This window comes from Dromiciops gliroides, chromosome 4 (genome assembly GCF_019393635.1).
Source record: "Dromiciops gliroides isolate mDroGli1 chromosome 4, mDroGli1.pri, whole genome shotgun sequence".
In the NCBI taxonomy this organism is placed as follows: domain Eukaryota; kingdom Metazoa; phylum Chordata; class Mammalia; order Microbiotheria; family Microbiotheriidae; genus Dromiciops; species Dromiciops gliroides.
The window spans coordinates 468447437-468470884 of NC_057864.1; the positions used below are offsets into that span (position 1 = coordinate 468447437).

General features: G+C 45.3%; 1 protein-coding gene across 5 annotated transcripts in view; it reads left to right on the top strand.

Annotated features, from left to right (window-relative positions):
- SPECC1 (sperm antigen with calponin homology and coiled-coil domains 1) overlaps positions 1 to 20045 on the top strand; it is a 370950-nt gene extending 350905 nt beyond the window's left edge. For all 5 annotated transcript variants that reach the window (XM_044001980.1, XM_044001981.1, XM_044001982.1 and 2 more), the window contains 3 exons: positions 4628 to 4744; positions 16647 to 16706; positions 19817 to 20045. In XM_044001980.1, the coding sequence (XP_043857915.1) occupies positions 4628 to 4744; positions 16647 to 16706; positions 19817 to 19906 (267 nt within the window). In that variant the 3' untranslated portion in view covers positions 19907 to 20045. The remainder of the gene's footprint in view (positions 1 to 4627; positions 4745 to 16646; positions 16707 to 19816) is intronic.
- The last annotated feature ends 3403 nt before the right edge of the window (positions 20046 to 23448 follow it).

The following is a 23448-nucleotide window of genomic DNA, read 5'->3' on the forward strand; positions in this document are numbered from 1 at the left end:
AAAAAAAATTATAAAATGTATCTTTTCCTCAGTGACATGTCAAAACAATTTTTAACATTCATTTTTTAAATTTTTGAGTTCTAAATTCTCTCTCTTCTTTCCTCCCTTCCCCTCCTTGAGAAGGAAAACAATTTTATATAGGTTATACATGTGCAGTCATGCAAAATATATTTCCATATTAGTCATGTTACAAAAAAAACAGACCAAAAATAAGAAAAATCGTTTTTTAAAAGTATGCTTTGATTTGCAATCAATTTCCATCAGTTCTTTCTCTGGAGGTGGATAGCATTTTTCATTGTAAGTACTTTGGAATTGTCTTGGATCATTACATTGCTTAGAATAGCTAATCATTGTTGCAATGCTGCTGTTACTTTGTACAATGTTCTCCTGGTTCTACTCCCTTCACTTTGTATCAGCTCATGTAAGTCTTTCCCAGGTGTTTCTAAAACCATCCTGCTGGTCATTTCTTATGGTATAGAAAAATAGTTTTCCATCACCATCATAGACCACAACTTTTAACTATGGCCTTCTAACAATAAAGACTCCACTTGGATTGTCTAGCCCAGCCCATCATATAACTAACTGTACATTTTCTTCACTGCCCTTGGGAAGAATGTCTCACCTTTACCGTTGAGTCATCATCCATTCATCCACACCCCACCTCGAGTTATATGACACACTCCAACAATCTCTCCAGCTATCACCTTCACCCTCCACATCAATATTGTTTAAAGAGAGGTTGCCACATCCTTAGGAAGCACTGGAGTGTCCTGACCTGGTGGTTAGGAGAGAGTCATCTGACTCCAAAGAATAATTAATTGATACTTGGCATTTAAGATCAAGGAGGAAAGGAGGGGAGACGCCCAGTGTTAGGGCAGGGGGCCTGAGTGAACGTCTCACAGAGAAGCATGGTACAGTGGAAAGCAAGCAGAACTTAAAGACAGAAGTCCTAGGTTCAAATCTTACCTGTGTAACCCTCAGGGAAGTCACTTCACTTGTGTGGACCTCAGCTCCTCATCTACAAAATGGGGGGGGGGGGGATTTAAATGACCTCTTAGGTCCCATCCAACTCTAAATCTGTGGGGGTTTTAATCACAAAATCTTACCACATCAGCAATATCTAACTAGCCCCATCCTTTCTGTGTGGCAGCCCTGCTGATGATAATTATCTCAACTTGTCCAAATTCTGTTGGTCTATAAGAGGTTATTAGCTAATGAGGGAGGCTCCCTGCTTAAATTTTCTGTACTATACAATTTCTGGTTATTATGCTACATTGTATTTGATAGGTGCTTATGAGAATTCTGGAAATAACTTTTTTTTTTTTTTTGCGGGGCAATGGGGATTAAGTGACTTGCCCAGGGTCACACAGCTAGTAAGTGTCAAGTGTCTGAGGCCGGATTTGAACTCAGGTCCTCCTGAATCCAGGGCCGGTGCTCTATCCACTGTGCCACCTAGCCGCCCCTGGAAATAACTTTGTGGCTACTAAAACTGAGATCACCTTCCACTTACACAAAATGCATCTTGGTTATACATAATTATTTCTTCTCCATTAGAAGGTCGGGAGAGGGGCAGCTAGGTGGTGTAGTGGATAAAGCACCGGCCCTGGATTCAGGAGGACCTGAGTTCAAATCCAGCCTCAGACACTTAACACTTACTAGCTGTGTGACCCTGGGCAAGTCACTTAACCCCAATTGCCTCACCAAAAAAAAAGAGCGTTTAGTATAATGGCTTAGTAAAGAAAAAAAAAGTGGGGAGAGTAGGTTTGTCTTTTTATCTCTAGAGCTTAAAAGAGTGCCTGGAACTCTGTTAATTAATAATTAATAAATGCTTAATGAATTATTATAATCTATATAATTCGATATATCGTATTATAATTATATAATAAAATATATAAGGGATGATAAATAATAATTGATGAGTGGTTGTTGACTGACTGACTGAATACTACTGCTTAATAAAAATGAGCCCTTTACTATATTACTATAATTAAAGTATAAACCAGAAGATAGACTAACAGAACCTCAGAGTTTGAGAGGTCATCTAGTTAGAGTCATCCCTAGCAATTTCTTATTTCCAGGGTAGTGGGCCTGGGGCAAGTGGCACACGATGAGACTTCAAACTCTGGGGACAAGATAGGGGAAAGGGACACTGATAGGCAGGGGAAGAACCAACCTGGACTACAGGTACCCATGCACACCATCTGGTAGCTTTCTCTCAACTAACTATTCTTCCTAGCTCTGTTGTTTCTAGACTGCCAAAGGACTGCAGATTTCAGCACCCTGAGGGAAAGTCCTAGTGGCCCCATCCTAGTTATGGTTCTACATCTAGTCCTCCCCAAATCTGAATAGGAACCCCCCCCCCCACCATGGCAAATCCAAAAAGGAGGTCAACTGCTGACAAAATATTAGGAGACCCCCTTTTTTTCCAGAGCTAAGGCTCAGCAAGCAAGCTGTGCCCTGAGCTTGGCAAAACAACAATCCTTTGCGATCACCCTCCAGATGATCTGGCAAAATCACATAATTTACCAGGTGTTCTCTGAACTGGACAAGTACTGAACAAACTCGGAATGTCCTGCAATGAATCAACCTCAGCTTCTTGAAGACTTCTAGTGAGGGGAAGGAACTCCCTATCTCCTGAAAGACAGTGATCTTTAATCTTTCTATAGCTCCATGATGCATTGGAAAGACTCAGACTCCAGGGACTCTCGGACCTGGGTTCAAATTCCATCTTCCCGTGTGATGTTGTACAAGTCATTAGGATGAGAGACTTAGAGCTGGAAGGGACTTTCACTTTCCTCAGCCTCACTTTTCTAATCTGTAAAATGGAGGATTTGGTCTAGATGCCTGCTAAGATTCCTTCTAGCTCCCCATCTAGTGCCTTCCCTCTGTTAATTTCCTCTTTATCTTGTATGTAGCTTGCTGTCTGTTTGCACCCCCTAGATGCCTTCCCAGATAGATGGAGCCTGCCTAAGCTTGTGGGCCACTGGGGAGGCATGGACGTCTGGAACCCAGAATCAACCCCAATGTCACCATAGGGAGGACTCAGGGAGGACAGTGTGGAGGACTGAGCTGTCCTGTACAAAACGCTCTTTAACTATAAACTAGAAATAAGGCAAGTTCTTTCTTGATCAGTCAGTCAGTGAACAAGCTGTAGTTCCAGGTGATGGGGATGAAAAGACAAAAGTGAAGTGACCAACCCTGTTGGGGAGCTCACATTATACCGATGAATTTAGCCAACCAATCATTTTTGGTAGAAAATGAGAGCCGGCGGGGTACAATGGACAGAGCTGTGGCTTTGGAGTACTTCCAGAGGACCTAGCTTCAAATGATGCTACTACCTGCGTGACCTTGGACAAGTCACTTAACCTCTCTGTAACTCAGCTCCCTTATCTGTAAAATGAGGGGATTGTATTGCACGACCCCTTGTAGGTCTAAATCTCTGCCACCTTTGGTGGCTGAGGCCTCTTCAGATGACCAATGGGCACCCAAGGCAGGAGAAGGAAGATTTATTTGTCCAAAAGAGATTTATTGAAATATATTCTTTACAGTTGAGAGGAGGGGGTTGCTGCTGACCCCCAAACAGGCATCCAGACTGGGGAGATGGTGAGGTAGCTCCCACCAATGGCTTCCCTGCTTCCCTTTTTTGTATGGAAATCTTGTCTCTAATGTATGTTAACAGTGCTCGGGGCTTCAAGTGCATAGAGTGCTGGCCCAGGAGTCAAGAGGATCTGAGTTCAAATCTAGCCTCAGACACTCGCTAGCTGTGTGACCTTGAGCAAGTCACTTCACCCTGTTTGCCTCAGTTTACTCTTTTGTAAAATGAGCCAGAGAAGGAAATGGCAAAACCACTCCAGTATCTCTGCCAAGAAAACCCCAAATAGGGTCATGGAGAGTTGGAGACAACTGAAAATAACTGAACAAAGCAGTTGTCAAAATATTTTTAGAATATTAACTGCCCCACAGAGTGCACGAAGGGGAGGATTGTGTAAGAAGCCCCTAGGTGAGGAACCCTCAGGCCTGGATGGTAAAGATAATAATAGTGACAATTAAAATTACATTGTACTTTAAGGTTGGTGAAGCGCTTTGACTTGTTGATCTTCACAACAACCCTGGGAGAGAAGTACGACATATTGTTATCCACATTTTACAGAGGAGGAAACTGAGGCCCAGAAAAGTTAAATGATTTACCATGGGTCACACAGCTAGTAAGTCTCTGGGGTAAGATTCGAACCAGGATCTTCTCAACCCCAACCCCAGCACTCTATCCCCTCTGGCTCTACAAGTCTACAATTCTGTGCCCAAAGACTCAAAAATATCAATGACCCCCTTCATCCCCACTTGACCACTCTGAACCTCAGTCTCCTCATCTGTAGAATGGGGATAATAACAATACGAGCTCTCCCCTCACAGGTGAGGCTCCAAGGTGAGGATCAGATGCCATATCACATGTAAAGAGCGTCGGAAACCTCCAGTCACAGAAATGACAGCTCTCGCCGTTCTCTGTCATCTCTATTGTTATTAGTATTTTTGTCTTTGCAAGGACCGTTAGGAGGCTCCAGCCCTGGTCTGGGCCCTCTTCCCACACTGGCCGGTAAAGTGATTGTCCCTGTTTTTTTTCCTCCCACAGAACATCGACATCACCAACTTCAGCAGCAGCTGGAGCGACGGCCTGGCCTTCTGCGCCCTCCTTCACACCTACCTGCCCGCGCACATTCCCTACCAGGAGCTGAACAGCCAGGAGAAAGTAAGTCCCCGAACATGACCCCCACCCACGCTGCTGGAAAGTCACCAAAGAATTATAATGAGTGCAACCCACATGAAGGTTTTATAGACCTGAAGTAGAAACCCAGGCCTCTGTGGCTTCCCCTAGAGTCCTAATCACAGCTCACACTGCTTTAGTTCATTCATTCATTCATTTGTTCATTCAGTCATTCAGTCAGTCATTCAATCATTCATTCATTCAGCACACATTAAGTATGTGATGTACACAGTGCCAGAGACAGCCAGGCTTGGGGAGGTAGAGGGTCACCCTTGGAGCTCAGAAGATCTGGGTTCAAATCCCATCTGTTGTTTCCAATTGGTGACACTAATTTAGAAAAAATAAGATAAGAGTCTCTGTGTGTGCCATATATCCCTAAATTATCTTCAGTTTTAGGAGTCCTGTAGGAAGGGTAAATAAGCTTAAAAAATAGATACTCCACATAAATGTAATAATAGATACTAAACTCATCTTGGAATATCCAGCTATTTTACATCTATTAAAACTTAGTACTTTTTCGATCTTGGCAAATAAAAATAAAGAAATGCAATATGCCCCTTTTGCTTACAAGGCAGAAACGACAGGGCTTGGCAACAGATTGGAAAGAGGGAATCAGTATAAGGAAGTGAGAATGATGCCAAGGTAGCAAGTCTGGATGTCTGGGAGGGTGGTGGAGCGTGCCCTTGAGTACTGTTTTGTCTTTCTATCGGTATGCTGCGCAATTTTGCTGCTGGCTTCCTGTCTGGACTTCAAGAGCTCAAGGACCTGTGGTTTCATTGGGGTGAACATTCCATTCACCATTACAGATTACAGCCCACCCCATCTCAGGAGATCACAGAGTCGTAGCTCAGGTGATGGGAGGGACCTCGGAGGTCATCCTTCTCATCCAACCTCTGAGACCTGTGGAGAGGAAATGACTGGCCCAAAGTCACATAGCTAGTAAAGCACTGGGGGCAGCCAGATAGCACAGTGGATAGATAAAGCACCGGCCCTGGATTTAGGAGAACCTGAGTTCAAATCCAGCCTCAGACACTTGACACTTAATAGCTGTGTGACCCTGGGCAAGTCACTTAACCCTCATTGCCCCACCAAAAAAAAAAAGCTAGTAAAGCACCAGAGTCAGTATTCGAACCCAGAGCCTTTGCCCTTCTCACACTGAGCCTCACTCCCAAATGGTATAAAAATAAATTTAACCCCATCTCCAAGTCCCTCATCAAGTCCCTCACTTCATCTTGTTCAGTCTGACACTACATACCTCATTGTAGTTTTCCCAATAACTTGGACTTGGGGTCCAAGAAGCCTCCTGCTTGTCCCATTTTCCCACTTGTACTGCTCTCCACTGCTTGTAAACTTTGCCTGTAAACACCAAAATGCTCCTCTTGCCTCATGAATTCTAGTGCATCCCTTCTTCCTGAAAATGGCTCCTTTCGTCCAATAGATTATAAAATCCCTGAGGGCAGGTCAGTCAACTTGCATTTATTAGGCATTTACTATGGGCCAAGCACTGGACTGAGAACTAAGGCCGCAAAGAAAGCCATGACCTGGTCCCCACCCTCTCATTCTAATGAGGGAGACAACATATGAACAGCTGTGCACATACAAGATACCGTATGGTGATCTCAGAGGGAAGGTGCTAACATCGGGGAGGGGGAGAAAGGTGTCCTGCACAAGGCAGGATTTAAGCCAAGGGAGAGGATTCCAGGTGTGGGAGGCAGCCAGTGAAAGGGCAGGGAGGTGGGGGGATGGATTGTCCTGGGCAAGGAGAGTTACGTGATTGTAAATTGTTGTTCGTCCTTCATTTTGGAAGAGGACCGACGACATCATGCTGTTGGGGCCAGCTGTGTCAGGAAGGAGAATGTAGAAGGGCCCAGGTTGGGAAGGGCTTAAAAGGCAAACAGAGGGTTTTGCCTTTGATCTTGGAGGTCATAGGGAACTGCTAGAGCTGATCAAATAGAGGGAAGGGGTGCTATGGTCAGATTTCCCTGAGTTTGGCAGCTAAGAGATTGGCTCCCAGTGGAAAGACATTTGAGACTTGAGTCAAGGAGACCCACCCGCAGGCTCTTACAATGGTCCAGGTGAGAGGTAGTAGGGGCCTGCTTGGCAATGTTCACAGTGTCAAAGGAGAGAAGGGGGAATATTCAAGGGATGTTTAAAAGGTAGATATAGCAGGTCTTGGCAACAGTTTAAGACGGGGGCATGGTGAGTGAGGAGTCCAGGATGGCACCAAGGTTCTGAGCCCAAGCAATTGGGAAGATGACAGTGCCCCTTCTGTTCATTTTGTCTTTGTCCTTCTCAATACATAGCACTTAGTATGTGCTTAATAAATGCTCGTTGGTTGTTGGGTCTGCACTTGAATGCTTTCCTCCTTGGCAGGCCAGAAACTCTTTGAGAGACCACAGATACCTCCACGTGTCACTTTCTACCCTTCCTTTGGTCCCATAGTAACCGACTCTATGGGTCCCACTAACATGATTCATAGTGTGCCCCTTAACCCCTCACTGGCCACCTCCTGCCAAGATGGCGACGTGAAGCAGAAATTAAACACCAGCTTCCTGTTCCACGTTTTATTTATTTTCCATTGTCAGCTGCTGTATTGTAGCTACTTGTACTTCCTCACACTCAACTATCAACCTGGCAGGAAGCCTGCAACCTCCATATGGACCGGGGGAGCTGGGAGGAGAGGGGAGGTCACGGCCCTTGTTCCTAACTCCTGGGGTGGATTTCTCCTTTCATCCGTCGGTTGTCCAGTCATCCAGAAATAGGCACAGCAGAGTTTACTGCAAGGCTGAGATAAGACCAGGAGGCAAAATGAAGCCCCCAAGAGCCCCAAGGAGCTCTCTGTTATGATAGAACACTTGCTTCAAAGCATCCCTGTCCTCTGTGCCCAACAGGAGTCAGGATTGATTCTAGGAGGCCCGGGCTGGGATGTTGTTCTGGAGTTAACCAGCTACTCACCCCCTCCCTCTTTAAAAAAAAAAAAAAAAAAAGGAGGGAGCTCCCTATTTTTGGAGGTTTCATCTCTTACTGAAAATTGAGTGAAGAGGCCAGAGCAAGTCAGTCATTAGGTTTTAGTGAACAGAGAGGATGTGAAAAAGTGCTGACCTGGCCAGGGAAGGAGGATATAAATTAGTAGCTATATGGAGTCAGGAAGACCTGAGTTCCAATGCAGCCTTACTAGATGTGTGAGCCTGGACAAGTCACTTAACCACCATTTGCCTCAGTCTCCTCCTTTATAAAACAGGGCACCATCCTTGAGGAGTTGTTGTGAGGATAAAATGACCTAATATTTGGGGTTTTTTAATAGTTTAAAATTTTATTTTCCAAATTACATGTAAAAACAAATTTTGACATCAGTTTTTTAAAACTTTGTGTTCCAACTTCTCTTCCTCTTTCCCTCCCCCACCCCCAAGAATTCAAGCAATTCAATATAAGTTATACATGAGTAGTCATGCCAAACATCTCCACATTAGCCAGGTTGTAAAAGAAAACAGACACAAACAAAACTTCAGATTAAGGAACTGTCAAAAAAAATATGCTTCGATCTGTTTTCAGGTACCATCAGTTCTTCCTCTGTAGATGGACTGCAATTTTCATAAGTCTTTCAGAGTTATCTTGGATCATTACATTGCTGAAAATAACCAAGTCATTCACAGCAGATCATCTCACAATATAACAGTAGTTATTTTGTATACAGTAGATTTCACTTTGCATCAATGAGCTAATATTTGTAAAGCGTTTTACAAACCTTAAAGCTCTCTGTAAATCCAAGCTCTTATTATTAAAAATGAATGAACATGGGGCAGCTAGATGGCGCAGTGGTAAAGCACCAGCCCTGGATTCAGGAGTACCTGAGTTCAAGTCCGGCCTCAGACACTTGAGACTTACTAGCTGTGTGACCCTGGGCAAGTCACTTAACCCTCATTGCCCTGCCAAAAAAAAAAAAAAAGAAAAAGAAAAAAAAAATGAATGAACATGGATGCTGGCCTCATACTTTATACTTTCATTGGGGGAATAACATACATGTACATTAGCATCTCGGTGGTGCAGTGAATAGAGCGCCAGGCCTGGAGTCAGGAAAACTCATCTTCCTGAGTCCAAATCTGGTCTCAGATGCTTCCTAACTGTGAGACCCTGGGCAAGTCACTTAACCCTGTTTGCCTCAGTTTCCTCGTCTGTCAAATGAGCTGGAGAAGGAAATGGCGAACCACTGCAGTATCTTTGCCAAGACAACCCCAAATGGGGTCAGGAAGAGTTGGACCATGAACAACTGAGCAACAAAAACGTTAAATAATTTATCGATATATCAGAGTTAAAGTCCAGATCCAACCATGTCCCTCCCTCGCTCAGTAAACTCCAGCGGCTCCTCCAGGGCCTTTGGCATGAAGCGCCGACTCTTCGGTTTGGCATTTGAAGCCTGTCCCAGCTGGGCTCCAGCCCGCTTCTCCAGGCTTCTTACACAATCCTCCCCTTCGTGCACTCCTCCTCCTCCTCACACAGACATTCCATTTCCCATCTGGATGCCTTTGTCAGGCTGTCTCCCAGACCTGGGCTCCCCCCCCCCACTCTTCACTTTGCTTTCCTTCAGGTCTCAGAAGACCCACCTTCAAGGGCTGCCCCACGTGACCTTGGGCAAGTCATTGATTTGTCAGGCCAGTGCCCATCTACTGGTAGAGGGAATTTCCTGTGACAATGAAATCACAGAGATAACCCTGCATCCACGCCCCCTCCACCACCACAGTAGAGTATAATCTCCATGAGGACAGGGACTTTTGTTTTGGTCCTTGTGGCCTCAACAGTGCCTAGCACGTAGTACACATTTAATAAATATTTGCTGATTGGTCGCCATAATGCAAAGCTCAGAACTAGAGTCTTGTGGACATAAAGGGGAAGGAAAGAGGTGGTGGTAGCCAGAGAGAGGTGTCCTAGAAGAACCAGGTTGTTAACTGGTTCCTGGGACTGAATTCTCCCACTCTGGACCCCTAGTGCAAGGAAGTACAGAATAGAGAACAGAGGCTGTGGAACAGAGAGGGGTGGGGTGGTATGGCACAATGGGGCGTCAGAAGGCTAGGGCTACCCCTCCCCTCCCTGTGGGTCCTCAGGCAAATGGCTCAAATCCTCCGAACCTCAGAGATTTCCTCTGTAAAATGAGGGCCCCTGGGGGCAGCTAGGTGTTGCAGTGGATAGAGCACCGGCCCTGGATTCAGGAGGACCTGAATTCAAATCCAACCTCAGACACTTGACACTTACCAGCTGTGTGACCCTGGGCAAGTCACTTAACCCTCATTGCCCTGCAAAAAAAAAAAAAAGAGGGCCCCATTCTAGCACTGTGATCTCAGGGCCTTAGATATATTTTATCGGGATGTAACCTGGGGGCTTGGCCTCATTAGCCCACTGGAGCTATCTAAGCCCACTTGCCATAGATGGAATCCTGAATCTGAGGTTGTCTGTGCAGTAGACAATGTATGGGACACTGGACTTGGGAATCAGGAAGACTCAAGTTCTATTCCAGCCTCAGACATTTAGTAGCTTTGTGACCCTGTCATTTACCTTTTCAGTTTCGTTTTTAAAATGAGGGGGGTGAACTTAATACCTTCTAAATTCCCTTCCAGCTTTAAAGCTAAGCAAATGAACAGATGAATTATCAACTCAATCATTCAACAAGGATTTATTAAGCCCCTCCTGTGGTACTTTCTGGGTATCCAAAGACAAAAAATGAAATAATCTCTGCTCTCGCAGAGTTTACATTCTATCAAATGAATCAGTGAATAGATGAATTGAAGGGTGTACTACCACTTGTTTCCCAGAAGGGGAGCAACGGAAGCAGGCTTAGTCTATGTTTGGTAAAAACCTACTAAAAGCAAGATGCAGACTCTGAGTGGGTTTTGGCCCATTTTGGCCACTGACAGTCCCTGAAGCTCTAGGGTCCCTGGGCAATTCCTTGCTAAATGGAATTAATTGACCGGGGCATTCTGGACATCTGCATCAAATAGGAAAGTTTAGAAAGAACTAGCAGCCTGTCTTCTCCCATGACTTAAAAGGAAGATACAATCAAAGGGTGTTAGATACAATCAAAGAAAGGTTTCCTTTTGTTTTGAAGTTTGTTTGTTTGTTTTGTTTTAATAAAAAAAAAAAAGGAGAGAGAGAGACTGTGCTTTGCAACAGACTTCCCTAGTGAGGCGAGGCTGGGCAGATTCCGTTGGGGACAGAAGAGAAGCCTGGTTTGGGGAGCATCGGGAGAGGGGATGGTCTGTTCTAGCTGCCTTTCCTTCCTTCCTGACTGCTCCCCCCATCTTCGTTCTCTGTCCCATCCCTGCCTGCTTCCCAAAGCCCCTTGTTCTCACAATCAGCCCCCAGCACTCAAAGTTGTCAGTCCTTTCCTTTCCACTGGCTTGGTTCCAAAGGCCAAGCTCCTGGGTAGCCTACCACTTAAGGAGAACTCTAGTCCTCAAGATCACTCCATTCAGAGGATCAGAGATGTGGAACTGGAAGAGATCTCAGAAACCACATGATCCAGCGTCTTCATTTGATGGAAGAGATGAAGTGACTTGCTCAGAGTCCTCCAGACAGTAATTATCAGAATCAGGATTTGAATTCAGGTCCTCAAGGGCCAGGGCTTTTTCCATGCCCCTTCCCTCCTATCCTTTCTCATCTCCTCCCATCCATTTATTTTTTAATAAACCTTGTGTTTTCTTACTTCTGCCCCTTTGTTCATACTGTCTTCTCTACCTAGAATGAATGCCCTCTCCTTCCCCTGTGCCTGGAGCTGGCTCATATGGGCTCCTAGGAGCCAATTGTTCAATTTTCATTGTGAGAATTTACACCTCAGAAATTAGCAAACTCTGTAAATTAGGGTTTGATTTGTCTTCTTGATTGTCTTGACTTAAGAAAGTGATCGAGAAAATATTAATAATGCAGATTAAAGTTAACACATGTCCTGTTTTCATTCTCCCCTCCCCATGGAGAGCTGGTTATTAAACGTTTAGCAGCATATCCCTATAGATGAATCACATTCCCCCCTTGAAGTTTCAACTCAGTTTTCACTTCCCCCAAGATCATCCTCGATGAAAAAAGATTCTTTCTCTCTCTCTCTCTCTCTCCCTCTCCTCATCCTCTTGTAAGCTCCTATCTGCCTCACCAATCTGTAAACTCCTGTCTGAGGCTTCCAATCTGTAAGGGGGGGGGTGGTTAAAAGATCCCCCAGGTTGGTTAAGCCCCATACAGGGACCCAATCTGTAAGGACCTGCCCCCTCCCCAACTGCTTCTCCCAGACTAACAAGAAATGAGATTAAAAAGCCTCCTTTCAATAAAAGCAAAAAAAACCCAGGGTTTATGGATAAGAAACAAATTTAGAAATAAGGACAAAGAAAAGCAAAATATATGACCTATAACCTTGATACATGGGCTCAGCTGCTTCCTCTTTAACCTTCTCTATCCCCTGCCATTTCTCTCGTGCCCCTGTCACTCCCTTTCTGTGGATTCAGCTGGCCACTGCTGCCGCCTGCCTCTCCCTAGCTCGATGCTTGCCCTGTAGCCACCGCCTGCGCTTCTTCTCATCTCCCCCTCCCTTTGTCTCTCTACCAGGTTACTCGCCTCTCCTTCAGTCGCTCTGCCCCCTCGTCTACCATCCTCCCCCCCCCCACCGCCACCATCTCTAACCCCCAGAATTAAAAAACCTTCTCTCCCATGAAACTTGGGCTGACCACCCACACACCCCAAGCTAATTTGTTGGCACCTCTAGGGGTGGCCCCCAAGGCCGGCTGGGGCACGGGGATTCCTTGCGTACCCTTGCTTGGCGGAGCGAGCTGGTGCTCGGGTTTTCGTGAATACCCCCGGCTGGGCGGAGGGACCCAGGGTGTGGCGCACCCAAGGCTTGCATGCCTGGGGGCACCTGAGGCTTTCTAATTTTAGCCAAAGATGGGGTCTCAAATCACAATTGATTCTTACACTCTCCTCCACTGTGCCACCTAGCTGCCCCCTCTTTGATTAATTCTTAAGCCCCCCCCCTCCAGAAACTCTAAATTAGCTTTAAGTAGAAACTCTGGGATGTATGGTGGAAAGAAGCCTGTTAAAGGATCTAGTTTGAAATCCTGCTTCTGTGACTTTGGTCAAGTCTTTTTTTTCCTTTCTTTTTTTTTTTTTTTTTGTGGGGCAATGAGAGTTAAGTGACTTGCCCAGGGCCACACAGCTAGTAAGTGTCAAGTGTCTAAGGTTGGATTTGAACTCAGGTCCTCCTGAATCCAGGGCTGGTGCTTTATCCACTGTGCCACCTAGCTGCCCCTGGTCAAGTCTTTTAATCTCCCTGGGCCTCAGTTTCCTCATCTGTAAAATGACAGGGTCAGATGGCTTCTGAGGTCCCTTCCAATCAAAAAGAAATTTATGGGGCAGCTAGGTGGCGCAGTGGATAGAGCACCAGTCCTGGATTCAGGAGGACCTGAGTTCAAATCCAACCTTAGACACTTGACACTTACTAGTTGTGTGGCCCTGGGCAGGTCACTTAACCCCAATTGCCTCACAAAAAAAAAAAAGTAATTTATTCAGTACCTCCAATGTGCCAGGCCCTGTTTGAGGCTCTGGGAATACAAGTATAAATAATAAAACAATCCCTTCCTGTAATAAGCTTCCATTTTAATGGGAGAGATTATAAGTATATAGAAACTTTATTTAAATAATTATATGTATACATATGTGTGTATTTGTGCATATATACATATATGTGTGTGTATGCACACATACATAGAGAGAAAGCGTGCATAAATCTAGAGTTTGTTGTTGTTCAGTCATTTCAGTCATGTCTGACTCTCTGTGACCCCATTTGGGGTTTTCTTGGTAATAGTGGTTGGCTGTTTCCTTCTCCAGCTCATCTGACAGATGAAAAACTAAGGCAAATGGGGTCGAACGACTTGCTGAGGGTCACAGAGCTAATAAGTGTCTGAGTTTGGATTTGAATTCAGGTCTTCCTGACTCTAGGCTCAGCACTCCATCTACTGCACCATCTAACTGCCTCAAATATAAAATTAATAAATGCAAATATATAATCCTATAAATCATCTGGTCACCCCATCTCTAAAATAAGGGGGTTGGTCCCTTTTAGCTCAGGAGTGATAATCCTCCATCAGCCACTCCTGACCTCAGTTTCCTTCTCTGTAAAATGAGAGGGTTGTTAGACTAGATGCCTCTAAGGTCTCTCCTTTCCTCAGGAATTTACGTTCTTATAAAGTGCCAGGGTTTGGGTCCCAAGCCCCAGATAATAAACCCAGTGAGTGGTGGGATGACCTTGGAAGATGCTTGCCAGTGCCTTCAATGACCACCAGTGGCCCAGCTCCATCCTCTAATCACTGGGACCAACCCAGATGGCTCATTAGCTTTGTGCCCTGGGCCATGGCATGGAGACCTTCCCATGGTAATGAGAGAGGATTAGGGTAACGACATGTGGCTCCTCGTGCCCCCTTTGCTGTCCAGACACATAAAAATCATTTATGTAAACAAAGAACCAGCCACCCTCGATGGTGGTCTGCATTGGATACTATTTCCAAGACTTTTTTGAGTCTGGCTCCTGGTGGGGGCCTGAACTGGCTACTTCTTTGTTCAGCATTGACTTGGAAAACACCAGTTGGTTTCACTACAGTCAGACTCACAAGAGCCTTGGGAAAAACCCCCAAGCCTTTGATTTAGAGACATTTCCTCCCTTGCCTTGTCTGTTTCTCTCTCTTCACTTGGTCCTCCCTAGCTTCCTTCAAATCTCAGGTCTCAGATCATCTCCTACAGGAAGCCATTCAAGATGGCACCCTCCCCTTCCTACTTGATTGAACATAGACTTACCTGCTTCCACGTCAAAGGGATTCCTGGGATACCCTGGTGATGTAAGAAAAAAAAAATAGATTAAAGCCATCCATTAGTTATAAAGAATGTAATCTCCTCCAGGGCAGGGACTATTTCATTTCTGTCCTTAATAAATGCTTGTAGAATTTAAAATTCAAACAATTCATCAATCCTATAAAATGTAAGCTTCTTGAGGGAAGGGATTTTCACTTTTCTTCTTGTCTCCTCAGCATCGAGTGCAGGGGCAAACACTTAGTAGGTCTATAGTAAATGCTTCTTGCTTTGATATGCTCCTGGCTCTGATCCGACTGCTCTTTCACATAGTACCCCATGATTGACATCATTGACCTAGAGCAGAAAGGAACCTCAGAGGTGTGATGAAATAATGAGATTTAGCAGACACTCAAAGACCTACCTGGAGATTAATCTAGACTGATTGACTCAAGTGAGAGTGATTAACTGCTGATTAGCCTACTTCAAGTTAACTGATCGTAATCACACCTTGAGAACACCTTCAGAACCAATGGATTTGGATGATGCCAACCAATCAGCTTGAAGCAGTGTGTAAGGACCGCCTCTCTTCCAACCTATAAAAAGCTTCCACACTCAGTTTGCTGGAGAGAGTTTGTGATTGAAGCAGGCTTGTGGCAGAGGACTTGAGGAAGAACCAGACCAGACTGGAACTCTAGGCTAAATAGGCTTTTTTCTTAACTTTTTGAACTCCATGGGAATATCTCTATGCTTTAATAAATGTTTAATGCCCAAGGACTGGTGCTAAAGCTTCTGATTTAAGGCAACCACAATTTAGATTTTAAACATCACAGAGGTCATCCAGACCAACCCCTGCCTTTTGCAGATGCGAAAACTGCATTCCAGAGAAGTTAAATAAGTGATTTGCTCAAGGCCACACAGGTCATAATCATCAGATGTGGGATTTGAGCCCAGATCCTTGGACTATAGGGTCAGAATTCTCTCTGCCATGCCATGCTGTTTTCTTTGCTTTGCAGCCATTTTAGAAACATGAACTCAAGAACTTGCAAAGGGGTCCCCAGCTCCATTTGGGGAGCCAAGTGGCAGTCGGATTGTGCCATCCACTAAACTATAAAAGTCCATGAGCATATTCACAGATGCATGCGTGTGTGTGTGTGTGTGTGTGTGTGTGTGTGTGTGTGTGTGTGTATGTGTATGTGTTTGGGGAGGTTGGATGTGACAGTTGTCACTAAATTAAGCTTCCGTCATTCTTTTAAAAAGGTCAATCTGAAGTTTTCTTGTTTTTTTTTAAAGTATTTTTGCATGCACTTATAATGTCCCTCCCACTGTCCCTACAATTAAACAACAAACAATTTAAAAATAAAACTCTCATCATGCATATGCATAGTCCAGCAAAACAAATTCTCACATTGGCCACGCCAGAAAGCATATGGGCCCCTCTGCATTTTAAGCCCATCACATCTGTAGCAGGCCATTAGTGATGTTTCATCTTCCCGTCCCTCTGGACATGAGGTGTGCTGTGTAGAGTAGAGTTCTAAAGACCTACAGCATTTTAATTTTTTTTCCTACAATGTTGCTTATTATAGAAATTGTTTTCTTCTGGATCTGCTCACTTTGCTCAGCCTCTTTCCTTGGAGGTTTTTTTCCTACCCTGTTAAGAAGAACTATTGCAAAACAAGGGAATTTTGAAGAGAAATAGAGAATTGTCTGGCCTCTTGCTCCAAACATCTGATTAACTTGCATCCTCTTAAGGGAACGTTGGGTCATTCAGTTGATGAATAAGCATTTATTAAGTACCTACTATGTACCAGGCACTGTGCTGGGGACTGGGACTACAAGTACAAAGAACAGAACAATCCATACTTTCTAATGGAGGAGACAACAAAGCCATTTCCTGTGTTATCCAGAATAAATACAAAGAGGTTACATCTCAGTTTGTTTGGGCAATCATTGCCTTTGGATTTCCTATGGCATTTGTGACTACTGGCTTTTCCAGGGGGTCAGCAAGGTAGAGGGCTGGCCCTGTTTTTTTTTTCACTTGCTAACATCCATCTTTCTCATTTTTCCCAACCCCCAGAAAAGGAATCTCTTACTGGCCTTCCAAGCTGCAGAGAGCGTTGGTATCACCCCCAGCCTGGTGAGTATCCTTAGTCATATCCTTGAGAATTAGCCAGCGACCTGAGGCGAGGGACCCACTTCTTATTGGGAATTGAAAGTCTTCACCAAAGAGACTAAACTTAAGGCTTCCCATTGGTTGGACCCCATTAAATCCAAATCTCACCTGTTAAGATATGACGATCTAAGAATTTAGCTTGGGTCGACCACATGCAGCAGGGTGGTACAGCATGGGCAAGAACAGAAGGTTTGGGGCCTGCTTTGCTGGTGAGCATAATTACACCGATGAGCTCATAGAGCCATTGGAGCATTGAAAGACTAAGGATGAGGAATTAGAAGCTAGTCCTATCAGAGAAAGAACTTTCAGTCCTTTCCCCTCAATGGAAGGAGGTCAGTAGTCTCCACTGAATGAAAGCATGCATGCATGAATATCCTGCCTAATGAGCAGTGGTTTCTGAATCTAATCTAATCCCCACTTGCCCCATGTCAAGCCTTCAAGTACTAATGATGGTTCCCATCCCCTCCCAGTCTCCCTGAGTCTCTCCTCTTCAGGCTACACGTGGGACCATAGACTTAGGGCTGGAAGGGGCCACCATCTTCCCTGGCTAACTCCTTCAAATGAGACTCACGCGGCATGGCCTTGACTTGAAGCCCTTCACCATGCGGGTTGTCTTTCCCCAGATGCTTCCCACTGTCCTCCGAGCTTGGTGCCCTCTCCACAGTAATCATAAAATCCTTTCCCCAGAAGTCTAGAGTGCCCAGTGTGCAGTGATGCTCAGCATAGGAAGATGGGAAAACCAGAAGAGAGGCTCCCTGGCTGTGGTCTGTGCTTGCACACACTCACTGGCATTTGAGAGATGAAGAGTTTATGAACTTCCCAAGTTAGGAAAGCTAGAAGATCATGAGAGCGTAGGTTTAGAAGTGGATCTTAGAGGTCAGCGAGTCCAGCCTAGTCATTTTGCACATGAAGAAACTAAGATCCATGGTAGCACAGGGATAAAGTCGCAGAGGTAGAATTTGAACTCAAGCCTTCTGCTTAGACACCAAGACTTTTTTCTATGCATGGAGCTGAATTAAAGAGGAGTAAAAAGAGCCACATTGGTTCTCCAGTGGCCCAGAGAAGAGAGAGAAGAGCCAGAAGACCCAAGGTTCAAATCCCACCTCTTCTACTAACTAACTATCTGTGTGACCTTGAACAAGTCATTTAACTTCCTTCCTCATCTGTAAAATGAGAAGGTTGGGGTCAAAGGCCTCTGGGATCTCTCCCAACTCTAGAACTATGACATAAGGACAGAATTCTAGTGTGTTTCTTCCTACTCTGAAATAAGGCATCTATTCATCATGTACCTCAGGGGCTATCTAGTGGGACCCCCTCACTTTATAGAGAAAGAAACCAATGCTCACAAGGACTGTGACTTTCCAATGTCACATAGGTTCATAGGATCCTAGCCCTAGAGGTGAAATTCCTGGCTGAGAACAAGTCCCTCAATGTACAGCTGAAGAAACTGAGGCCCCTGTCTTCTAAAAAGACCACCGCTGACACTCCTCTCACCTTGGACACTCACTGTATCGGTCATTCCCTGTGTCCTTTTCACTTTGGGGGTCTCTCTGCCTGGCTCTCAGCACCCTCCTCCCACTTCCGTCCTGACCCCACAACCAACACCAACACACAGCTTATTCTTCCGCATTGCCAGGGAACAAGTCAGTCAAGTATGTTGTAGACATTGTTTAAACAGTGGATAAATGGCGCATTAATAGGACCCCGTCAGGCCTCCCAGTGCCCAGTAACAGACGCAGATCATTGGGTGGTTGTATTTAATGTATCACACGACATTCTGTTCCTGCCTTATTTTTCTACTGGCTTTCTCCTGGCTCTTCTTTTTTGACCTCTGAAGAAGTCCAACATGGTTTTCCAGGCCACTTTTGGACATTTCCATCAGAAAAACAAATCAGAAAAACAAAAACAAAAATCCCTTCTTTGCCTTCTCTTCCTCCAGTCAGTCAGGATGCATTTATTAAGCACCTACTATGTGTAAAGCACTGTGCTAGGCACAAGAGTCCAAGTACCAAGAGTGAGACCATCCCAACTCACGAAGAACTTATGTTCTAAGGAGGTTACCCAAAAAAACTGTGTGTGTACATGCTTACATACATACATATACACACAGAAATACAAATAAATGCAAAATAGTTGAATACAAGGTAGTTAGGGAAGAAAGACACTAGCCATGGGCATGAGAAAAACTTCTCACAAAACAGGGAATCTTAACCTTTTTTGTACCATGGACTCCTTGGACAGCGGTGTGGGGAAGCCTCAGGAACAGATTTTTAAATGCATATGATAGAATGTGGAAGATAAAGGAATTGGATTATATTGACATAAAGATGTAAGTTTTAACACCCCTTCTTCCTCTTCCTCCTCTACCTCCTCCTGCTTCATCTTTTCTTTGCCTTCTCCTTTTCCTCTACCTTCACCTCCTCTCTTCCCACTCTCATTTTAGTTCCTAGATCCCCAGTGCCTAGCACCATGCCTGGCACATAATTGGTGGTGTTTAATGAATGCCTGTTGGTTAACTGACAGATGAACCAAGCAGCTTGGCATGGCACTGTCCTGAGCCTCCAGGGGCCAAACACCGTTACTTTCTGGCTTTGTCCTTGTACCCACTAGCTGCTGGCAGCTCTTCCTACCTTACAGGCTAATAACAGATGAAGGCTGGCCTGAAGAAACAAAAGAAGACCCATCTGGTTCACATCTAAAAGAGTCTTGCCCATCCTTAGTTAAATAAAATGGCGGTCAGTCATTGTTTCTTCTTTTAAAAAGATCATTCCCCCCGCCCATTAAGGAGAGGAATATTTTTCATTTGCTTGGTTGATAGTTCTCAGGAACTCACTGCCTGGCATGAACTTAGATGCTTGAGTGGAAATCTGCTCTCCAGGGTCTGATATCATCAAACTGAAGAATTCTTAAGAAAGAGCATCTCAGGGCCCTTGGCCTTTGCCCATCCAGAGCTCCTCCAGTTCCCTTCCAGGAAGAAGGAGGCATGCCCTAGACTTGTCACATGCCCCCATGTCTCAATCCACGGTCTTTCCCCTCTGGCTAGGAGTCTGACTTTCTCTTTGTCTACCACACAGGAACTCAGCGAGATGCTGTACACGGATCGTCCCGACTGGCAGAGTGTCATGCAGTACGTGGCCCAGATCTACAAGTACTTTGAGACCTAAACCCCTCAGGAGGAGAGAGATGGAGGAGAGACAGGAGAAAGGGGAATGCCACAGAAGCACTCAATCACTTTATAGAGGAAACAAAAAGAAAAGAATTCTCCATCCTGTTCCACCGGCCAACCGAGGCTCCTGGTTCCGAAGCAAGACTCTTTGGTGGTCCAGAATGAACTGCAAAGAGAGTGAGACAGTGGTCAAATACACAACACATCCAAGGCCTCCCACAGGCATCCATACACACACACACACACACACACACACACACACACACAGAGGCACACACCCTGATCAGTCAAGGAGACACAGTCACATCTAAGCCAGAGAAGGTTTTCTGTTCCATGGGATGGGTCTAAAGGAAATGACTTCATTCTAGCCATCAGAGAACCTTCTGGGACCAAGATCCATTCTGGCTGAACAAGCCAAGCCCCACCTTCTACATTTTACCACTCCATCCATGGTCTTAGGCTGCTATCAGCAGAGATGGGAGTTTGGGGAGTTTTTGTACTATCAACTCTCAGATTCCTAACCCCCCCCAAAAGAAAAGCTTTTTTGGAAGAAACCTTGATCCTTGCCTTTCCAAACACTAAAGCCTCTTGTTGGGTTTCACCTGTCCTGCCTCTCACCCCCTCCCAAAATGCAGAAACATGCATCCTTTTACATAGTCAAGACAGACAGAAGCCAACTGGGAGATGGGGAATGATTGTTAGGAGTGAGATTCCCAAAGCCCCAGAGAACAGGTATGTCCTGCAGATGGGACTATGTGTGGGGACTGCCACCCTGAAGTGCCATGCTGAGACATGTGAATGATACTCTTGGGCCTGTGGATAGCCTTGGAAAAGACATCCTTTCTATTGGTGGTCTTAGAGATGGATAGATGTATGGGCTAATTGGATAGTTCCATATGCAAGCCTGCCTTACGGGGAGCCCATCCCATTGTATGAGAGCCCCAAAGCTTTTCTGGTCACTGACCCTTTCACAGAACTGCTGCTGAGATAGATAAGCAGTTGTGGCCACCTAATCAGAAACACACACACACACACATACACCCCTATACTGAGCCTTCACACACACCCCTATGTTGAGACCCCATCTATGAGCACAACATCATCTCCCATATGTGGCTAGGCAGTGAAAGGGCCAGGGACACCCACCATGACTGTGAAGCTGCCCAGGTCTGTCCAGTGGAGATGTGTTTGAGGTGACCCCATCCAGATAGCTGATGGGTTTTTTTTTCCAAGGGAAGGTGGGCAGGTTGCAACTGAACATGAGATCCCAGCTTTACAAATGTTATGTCTTCCTAAGGTGTCTCCCATATCCTGGGCAAAAAGAAGCTGAGGGGTGGGGAGTGAGTGGGAGCTACTGAGGGGGAATCTGGGTTGGTGACTTCATTTCTGTTAGAACTAAAGAAGCAAGACACGTTCTTTTAGCTCCCAGTAGTGTTTTCTTGAAAGAAGTGATACTTCATCAGAGAGTCCACTGTCTTCTCAGAAATGCTAGGGGTGGATGGGTGGGTGTCCTAAGCTGCATGCCAGGCAGGGTGAATGTCCCCAATTTCATCAAGAAATTCAGGAAAATGTGTAACTAGTGACGTGGCATTTACCATGTAAAAACCAAGTTCTGGATGATGGTCTGTCTGAAAGTTGAAACACATTTGGTGTTTAGAGTATTGATGTGCCTGTGGGGGTGGGGGGATGGGGATCTGTTACTGCTGACCCCCTAAGATATGTGGTGAAAGTAGGGTACTGATGAAGCTCACCTCCTGAGTTTGGGCCCTTATTAGATCTTTTATTCTGAAATAGGGAAGCCCGATTCTAACTTGTACAGAGCTATAACTACCAGTATTGGGGTCTGGAAGAAGCCCCATTAAGCATGCTCTCCGATCAACAATGCTTGTCTAAAAGAGACCCTGGGGGTGCTGACTTTGTGGGAAGAAAGACTCCTCAGGACACTGGGAAGTGGGATGGAGATAGAAAACAGAAGACACCAGCCCAAGTGGGAGTGGGGGAGGGGGAGGGGAGAGAGACTCCAGGACACTGTGCTGCAGCTGCCGCCAAGGGAGAAGCAAGATGGGGTAACCTCGAGCTCCCCCAACCTTCAGGTGGAGGCGGGGAATGGAGAAGTGTGCCTTCTTGTAACTTCCTAGTATAACCAGTTTTGCTGGTTAACTAACCAATGTCTATGCTGTTGAAGGAGTAAAAATACTATCAAAATATAAATATTGAATTTTAAAACTGCATCATCTTTTAAAATCATTTTAAATTGTTGCATCCTTTTCCATGTACGTGCCCTGGGGCCAAAATCCCCTTGCCCCCACCCTCATTATAGCCCTGCTCAAGGAATACGTGCATTTGGTCACAGAGGGAGGAGGACTGAGTGGATAATTCCATCTAATCTCTCAGTGCTAGTAGAAGATAACTCAAGAGTACACATCCTCCTGACAGTGGGCCAATCACGTAGGGAGACAGGATACAAAAGGGGAACGAGTGCTGGACTGGGGAGTCAGATGACCTGAGTTCTGATCCTGGCTCATTCTCTCCGGGTCTCCGATTCCTCCCCTGCTCCAAGACAGACTTGGACTCATGTTCTCGACAGCCATTCCTCCTCTCCCATTCTTGTTCTGTGTACTAAAGAACGCACGGATTTTATCGTCTGCTATTGAGACATAAAAAGAGGAACTGGAAGCGATGCGAACAAATGTCTGCTGATGATTATGACACAAGCACACCTGTTTTTCAAGGGAGCTGGAGACGTGTTTTGACCAGATCTCCTTTTCCCCTTCCCGATGCTTCTACATACGTGACTGTCCCTAGGCACGGCACTGCCTCCCAGGTGTGCCTTTGTTGACATCATTTAGACACCCTCATTGCCTTCGTAATCTACAGTCTGGGTTAGTGGAGAGAATGGATGTTCTAGGCAGTAGGATCTAACTCTTCCCTGTTCAGTTTCATATTGAGCATCCCCAGAGATGGAGAGAGATTGGACCTGGAGTCAGGAGACCTGGGGTAAAACCCTGACTCCAACCCTTATCAGCTGGGCAACCGCAGGCAAGTCACTTAACCTATCTTGGCCTCAGTTTCCACATCCATCAGATGGGGCAGAGGATATTTGCCCCACCTACCACACAAAACTGTCAGGAGCCGAGTGCTTCCAGGGCATTAGAAATCAAAGCTGTTTCGAGGTGTGTGTCGTTATTACCCCTGCTTCTTGACCAGGGATGATCCTGCAATGACCAGAAGTCATTTTATTCTGTCTTACATCTTCCAAAATGACTCTGGCTTAGTCTCAAGCTCTCCTCAAAAAGATGGGAGTTGGGTTCTAATCTAGACCCTCCATATATATTATCTGGATGAAACTTGTCCGATTTGTATATTGTGGTTATAAATATAAGGGGAGCGTAGTTGGTGAGGTTTAGCCAAGTGGAAGGGAACAAAAACCCCTAGAGAGTTACAGCAAGTTTTAGAGAATGGGAGAAAAGGGGCAGCATTTAGGGAGAGTCCATACCTATGATGTTGTTGACTTGGGGAGCCCAGCTGTGGAAACCCACC